General features: G+C 41.2%; 1 protein-coding gene across 2 annotated transcripts; it reads right to left on the bottom strand.

Annotated features, from left to right (window-relative positions):
- Nucleotides 1-808: 808 nt before the first annotated feature.
- Nucleotides 809-4,310, bottom strand: unc50 (unc-50 homolog (C. elegans)). Of its 2 annotated transcripts, XM_077015195.1 has the most exons (7): nucleotides 4,111-4,310; nucleotides 3,801-3,943; nucleotides 2,194-2,465; nucleotides 1,841-1,961; nucleotides 1,588-1,727; nucleotides 1,382-1,489; nucleotides 809-1,277 (listed from the first exon to the last, which is right to left on the bottom strand). In XM_077015195.1, exons 3-7 carry the CDS (start codon nucleotides 2,459-2,461, stop codon nucleotides 1,141-1,143), a joined length of 774 nt encoding a protein of 257 aa, XP_076871310.1. In that variant the 5' UTR covers nucleotides 2,462-2,465; nucleotides 3,801-3,943; nucleotides 4,111-4,310; the 3' UTR covers nucleotides 809-1,140. The 2 variants fall into 2 exon arrangements, with proteins under 2 accessions (XP_076871310.1, XP_076871311.1); XM_077015196.1 differs by lacking the exon at nucleotides 4,111-4,310 and having other exon boundaries at nucleotides 3,801-3,956.
- Nucleotides 4,311-7,441: the final 3,131 nt, after the last annotated feature.

Raw genomic sequence — 7,441 nt, 5'->3', positions numbered from 1 at the left:
GCGTGGCACGCCTGGGCCATGCCAGAAATATTTACTACGCGGAGTTTTATGAATTAAACAAACAGTGTATAGTTATGTGACAGTCGGGATCGAAGAGCGCCGAAGCTCTTAGCGTGTAAGCTGTCTGTCCTGGTGTTGGTTTAAATGATCACTCTCATATTCCCAGCAGCTGGGGAGCTGATGTACTTTGTGCTCCAGCATACAGTGATTTTGTGCTTGTACCAGGAGTCCAGATACTTTAATGCAGCATATACGTAACGCAAACACACCTGATCCAGGTGGTCTTCAGTAGCATCAGAATACTAGGTATGTTGGCACATTTCACATTATACTGTATCGTAGTGCCCTCTGATGTTTCATACTACACATTACTGCCCCGTAATGCCTTATCGTTTTTTAATTCATGGTTTTAATAATGTGCAACTTGCATTAACAACGATAACTCCTTCTGTACATGTGGAGCAGAAACAGGTCAAGGATGTCATGACTGATGGGTCAGGGTCAGCCTTCTTCAGAGGTTTTTTCTGGACTAGAATGAAATAAACTGTCTTGATAAATGATAAACTACCTTTTGTCATTTTTTGGATATCCAATAGACAGCAAAACAACACTTAGAGTTACCAGTCACTTATGAATTAGGCTCCTTTACTGCAAACTAGTGTACAGAAAAAGCAGGTTGCATAAGATGTATTCTACTAACACAGTAGAAACGAAGTATTTTGTGGGAAGCCTGAAGACTATTATAAATGTGAAGTCAAAATTCAAATGAAGCAGTTATAAGATACAGTTACTGACAAATTTGAATGTAAAAATGTGTTTATTGAATTTGTTCCAATAGAGCATCATGAAATCCACCAAAGAAAAATTATTAGAGCATGTACTATAATACTAAATACCCGACCAATTTCACCAATAACGGCTTTTCACTATTTCTGTTGAATATCAGAAAAGTATGTCAAGTTAAAAAAAAAAGTATAAACATTCCCCATGTTTTTTTCTCTTTTGTCCTTATCTACAACCAAACAGTTATTTACAAAGTATACAAATGCACAAGTCCAAAAACAAGAGTGGGTTTGTACACATCTGAATGTATCAGAATCTAATTTAAACAGTCTCTTCAAATGGGTGTTCTGGCGCCCCCTACTGGACTCTGTACTTATAGAACCAACAAAGACCTTTGGTGAAGTTCCAGCCCAGGCTTATGGACAAAATATACAGAAGTCCAAGCAAAGCGAAGGGGTAGAGAAGAATGACCGTATTCTTCAAAAAGGGCAGAGCTGGAGGAAGAGGTCAGTTCATACAGGTTTAATTAATGTATTCATTCACATTGTTAAATATTCAGACTGAATTTAATATCAACAACTAAGTATCATATACTCACCACTGTAGCCGAGGAATGTGATGTATATGTAATAGCCAATAGCAATGAGCCACAAGGTATTCCCCACACAGTACCCCAGAAACCAGTCTGAGTTAATCACCACCACGTCTGTGGAGACGCAGATTCAGTCAGAACAAGAGAATTGACTCAGTCATTTATAACAGGACTTAACACTGTTATTAACTTGGTATGTCTGCAGTACTCACGGTTGATAAAAAACAGTTGTAAAAAGTGCAGGATGACTAGCAGTGGGTAGAAGGCATTTAGATGTACATCGAAGGCATATCCCCACTCCACATCGTAGTCATTACTCTGTTGCTTCACAAGGTATTTATTGGTGACAATCCTGGTAAAACGACCAACATATTTCTAATGAAATCTAACAGATTAAACTATCTAATACTAGATAAAAAAAAAAAAAAAAAGATTATGTTTTGGAGAAGTTGTGTTTGATCTCACCACATAAGCGTGGACACCAACAACCCCACCCCGATGCAGTCAATGAACACCACCCACAATAGCAGCTTCAGGGTCTCCACGACACCCATATCCAGGACCAGACCGAAACCCACTGTGGAAACTGCAAAAACAAACATAGTACCTCTCAAAACAAAATGCAGTTACTCTCTGAACAAGTGCAATTAATCACCTTTTTGTTTAATCACCTTTTGTTAAGTTAGTTTGTTTTAACCTCTATGAGAAATTGTGTTGTACATATGTACACTGACCACAGACCATTATGATGTGTGTTCAGTACTGAAGCTAGAGTCAGGTGAGGGCCAAGGAGAGGGTCAGGGAGAGGGTTAACTGACCACAGAGCCAGATGCTGAGCAGCACCAGGAAGGCCGGGTCATCTCGTGCCCACTGGTCCTTGGTCTGTTTGCGGTAGTGGAAGTTGCGGTAGACTCTCTGTGGAGAGGTGAACAGGTAGAGCATCTGCCACATGGCAAACTCGAAGTCCATCTGTCTGTAGTGCAGCAGTCTGCGCAGGTATTTGTAGCGCTTGGCTCCGGCCGTGTGGCGCGCGGCATCCCGGGGGCTGAGGTTGCCGTTGCCCTGCCGCTGCGTGGTCGGCAACATTCCGCTGGACAACAGAATGATGCACGTTACTACGGTAATAGCACAATGCATGTTACTGTGGGAACAACGCATGTTACTACGGGAATAGCACAATGCATGTTACTGTGGGAACAACGCGTGTTACTACGGGAATAGCACAATCCATGTTACTGTGGGAACAGCTCGTGTTACTACAGGAATAGCACAATCCATGTTACTGTGGGAACAGCGCATGTTACTACGGGAATAGCACAATCCATGTTACTGTGGGAACAGCGCATGTTACTACGAGAATAGCACAATCCATGTTACTGTGGGAACAGCTCGTGTTACTACAGGAATAGCACAATCCATGTTACTGTGGGAACAGCTCGTGTTACTACAGGAATAGCACAATCCATGTTACTGTGGGAACAGCGCATGTTACTACGAGAATAGCACAATCCATGTTACTGTGGGAACAGCTCGTGTTACTACAGGAATAGCACAATCCATGTTACTGTGGGAACAGCGCATGTTACTACGGGAATAGCACAATGCATGTTACTGTGGGAACAGCACAGCGGCTGAGCAAACCAAGTCGTGAGCTGTTTCTCAGAACATGTAATGGAATCACACTTGCATAAAACAACAATCTCCAAAACACACGGAAGAATACACTAGAGGGGCCTCTGCTTGCGTGAGATTTGTCATTTCAACAACGTGCTCCAAACTCTAACCCCTTACCCAACCAATAACCTGTGACAGTGACAAGACATGTTAGTACCAACAGACGTATTCATTACCAGTTGTTGCTATAGTGGCAAAGAAGGTAGGAAACACAAAGAAGGTAGGAAACACAAAGAAAAAGAACTGAGCTACACCGTTGTTGCTGAGCTGCTCTCTATTAGTTATATGAGATATATCTCATATAACTAGACCTACTAGCTATGTGTACATCAAACTCTTGCTTGTAATAGTATATTCACCTCTAAAACGTTAATAAATTAATGACAGTCGGTCAATTCTCGTCATGAATAATGAGAACAGCACTGCAAATATAAGGGAGTGTGTCTGTTGATCAGACAGCGTCTCTGTGCTTCAACTATAACCGTTTATCTCAGTTTAAAGGCGGACACGTTACCCACTCATCATGTCAGGTTTTTTGGACTAACACAAGTACTGGTGTTGTTATTTATAGACGTGTATGTAGAAGTTGCACCACGTCCGTCTGCTGGTGGGAGACTGGGGCCTTTATGTTGACATCACCCCAACGACACTGTAAACCAACCGCACTCATGGTGTAGCTGGAGCTTCGTGATACATTTGAACACGTAATAAATACCTCATTCGCTGAGTAAATCCAGAGGGTCTTACATACCTGCTGCTCCAGCGATATCTCTAGTTAGTAGCCACCTGCGTCTTGTTCCAAAGCAAGAAAATGAACATCAGTCGGTGGCGTCTGCACTTCCGGTGTCGTCGGAACACGTAGCCACGTTCTACGTCACAACGCCGTCACGCTTTCTAGGTTCAAAGTCTTCTGGTAAATGTAGGTTTATTAATAGATACCTAACTAAAACTTTAAACAAAGTACAACTTAACTGTCTAAATGCTTAAACAGTAAGGATTTTTATTAGCAAATGCCCATTCAAATAATTGACTATTAACAATCAATATATTTAATGACTTACGTGAATTCAACGGTAGATTACTTTGTTTATATAGTCAACTAAATTATTATGGGATTAAATAAATAAATAAAAATTCGGTGCACGTTCGTAAATGTGCAAGTGCCGTTCAAATGTAGCTCATCTACTGCCTTGTGATATGCCACAGTTCGTAAACAGGGGTTTGTCGCAACACTCCGTACAGACCGCGTACACGTGGACCTGACAGCGGGTGAACAGTGAAGCTCCGTGTGTCCACTGCCCTCTAGTGGCTGGCTGTAGTACAACTTTTAACCCCGCCCATTCCCATGTTAGTGAATGGATAAGATGACAAACTTTGAATTTATATTACACATCACAAACGTTTTGGGGGCAGTTATGTTTAGTCGATTCTATAAGAGCACCTTCCGTTACTATCTCTCCCAGTGTTTTTTTTTTTTTACAATAAATAGGTCTACAGAAGTTGTTTGGCGTTACTTAAAGGGGTGTGGCGATGAGGTGATTGACAGCTAATGGCCGCATTGACTGACATCTAATAGATCAAACGTCGTGAACGTGCTCGACAGCAAAATTCGTAAACTTCACATGAAACAACACCTTTATTCAGCAGTTGCTATCTAGCGTAGTTCTAACAGATCCACTGGTTAGGTTCGTGCTAATGCGCATGCCACGGCTACCAATTTCCCTCTACAGACCTACAATCGGTAATTTTCAAACACACTAGATGGCGCTAATATGCCGGGAACCGATGGCATAAGCTCATTTTACAAGCTCATTTAAGTCATTCTGCTGGACTTTACCCTCCCCACCACAAAAAGAGTGATACAAGTGTGATAGCCTGCAGAGACAGCCACGTGTGCTTTTGTTTGCGTTTTCTTGTGTTCTCTCTGCCTTTCTTTTTGAAGCAACTTGATGCAGAGAGCAACAGCTTATTTATAACATATAAAAGCACAGAGTAAACCAGCCACTGACAAACTGAATGTCCTTGTGTGTACTCACTCTGGGGAATTACTGGATGGACTTAATGTATAAAACGTTTCAGAGCTTTACTGACACTACAGTAATTGATACAATAAATCCACAAAAAACGTTTTGAGGTGCATCCACTTTCTTTCTGTTTACATCCTTTAAAAGTGGGGCTTGTATGTGTGTTTAGCTAAGTTTAACATGGTACACTGAGTATCCGCAGGTAAAGAGCCTACCTATGCCACTCTGTCCGGCACATACCAGGACGGGCCTGGAGGAAGCTGCCCATCTGATGTCTGAAGTTGTTGTCAAAGTTAAATGTATAAAGATAATGCAGTACAAACTGAACTGTATGAACGTCACTGCCAAAAAGGAGAACAAAGATGTCCAGAGGCTTGAGGTGTAATAATAATAATAATAATAATAATAATAATAATAAGCTTTATTTTTAGCACCTTTCAGATAATTACTTTTCATTGTATTGGGTAAAATATGGCTGAAAAATATCCCCCTATACGTAAGAGAACAGGCTCTCTGAGAGTGAGACATCGCTAATGCTATCTGCTCTTGAACTAGTGAATTTTTAACACACACACACACACACACACACACACACACACACACACACACACACACACACACACTTGCTGAGCAATTACTTAATTACTTTATTGCTTAATTACTGTTAACAGCTAAACATAGACACATTCCAGTGGACCTATGACAGCTGGACAGGGTTTTGTGTGGTTTTCCCTCAGTATTCTCCATATCAGCATTCAGGCTGTGAATTAGCTGAACTGGTGATTCAATTTTTATTGTCATAGTCTCACAGATACACTGTAGTAGAGCCAAACACCAGGAATTCCTTCTAGATAGTAGATAGGAATTCCTTTTGGAATTTTTAGAATCACAAAAATGCATGAGCATATCACATTTTGGTATTGTTGCTCTGAAATCAAACAGAAATATTTTGAGAATGTTAACTGTGCATATGCTACCAGTGTGCACAAATTCCTTTATGTCAACACAAGTTAAATAATTGTTTGAAAACATTAATCCATTTGCATTGTCCTGTGAAAAAAGGATTAACCCACCTTTCTCTCTTTCTGATTGGCCCAGATACAATGCTACTATTGTCAAAGAAGACCTGATTTCTCAAAGCAGTCTTGGGAAGACATAAAGTGAAATAATCATCATGGTTCACCTTCTTACTCTTGCACAACTCACACTGTCCTCCCATCTTCACACCACTATGTGATATTCACATTGTGTTTCTGTAATCCAGCTGTCTGATTGGCTAATCTTGTCCTAGGACACATGACCAGGACATGTTTCCACTCCAAACCTGTTGGCATAAAAGGCATCAGGGTTAGGATTAGATGGGTTAGGGTTATATGGATTTGGATTAGGGCTACATGGGTTCGGGTTAGCTAGGTTAGATAGGTTAGGGTTAGATGGGTTAGGGTTAGATAGGTTACGGTTAGCTGGATTAGATGGGATAGGGCTAGATGGGTTAGATGGGATAGGGTTAGATGGGTTAGATAGGTTAGATGGGTTAGATGGGATAGGGTTAGCTGGGTTAGATAGGTTAGGGTTAGCTGGGTTAGATAGGTTAGGGTTAGCTGGGTTAGATAGGTTAGGGTTAGATGGGTTAGATAGGTTATGGTTAGATAGGTTAGGGTTAGATGGGTTAGATAGGTTAGGGTTAGCTGGGTTAGATAGGTTAGGGTTAGATGGGTTAGATAGGTTATGGTTAGATAGGTTAGGGTTAGATGAGCTAGGGTTAGATGGTCAGGGTTCTCTGTCTGGCCATAGATGGTAATCGGTTCTGTGAGGATTTCAGCCCAGTCAACAAAGATGAAAGAGCGTCAGACATATCCAGATGGTCCAGTGTGAATATAACGTAGCTGTGTGAATTCCACTGATCTATATGCAAACATTCACATACTGCACAGGATAAACGAACCTGAGGCACTGTACTGCCAGCCTGTACCACATCTCCCCGTCGGAGCACGTATCAGGATGTGTAGAGCCCCTGTCTAATCAGATGAGAGCTATTAAAATGACTGTAGATGCTTCGTTGAGTTGATGTCCTTCAGTTGAGTTGGTCTCCTTGCTGTTCACTTTCAACCAGTTGCTTACTATCACTGTGTATTAAACACTTGAGGTCATGGTGAAAATAAATCTATAAACAGTCCTGCCAAATGTGTGAAGGAGTGTGCAGCATGAACAGAGGATGCCAGACCACACTTCCTGCAGTCTCACACTTCTGACGATGATTTCTGACTTTAGATGTGTGATATCAGTGTGATATCAAATCTCAGACACTTTTAGTGATGGATCTAGGCAGGATGGCAAATTACTGTTAAAACAGAGATGTAGATTAATG

Source organism: Brachyhypopomus gauderio, chromosome 8 (assembly GCF_052324685.1).
Source record: "Brachyhypopomus gauderio isolate BG-103 chromosome 8, BGAUD_0.2, whole genome shotgun sequence".
Lineage (NCBI taxonomy): Eukaryota > Metazoa > Chordata > Actinopteri > Gymnotiformes > Hypopomidae > Brachyhypopomus > Brachyhypopomus gauderio.
This window is presented reverse-complemented; position numbering and strand designations above follow the sequence as displayed.

Coding starts and splice junctions, on each gene's coding strand:
- unc50 (XM_077015195.1), bottom strand. CDS start 2,461: ATGTTGCCGACCACGCAGCGGCAGGGCAACGGCAACCTCAGCCCCCGG. Junction 1,490..1,587: donor ACAACTGTTTTTTATCAACC/GTGAGTACTGCA, acceptor GCGTCTCCACAG/ACGTGGTGGTGATTAACTCA. Junction 1,278..1,381: donor CACATTCCTCGGCTACAGTG/GTGAGTATATGA, acceptor CTCTTCCTCCAG/CTCTGCCCTTTTTGAAGAAT.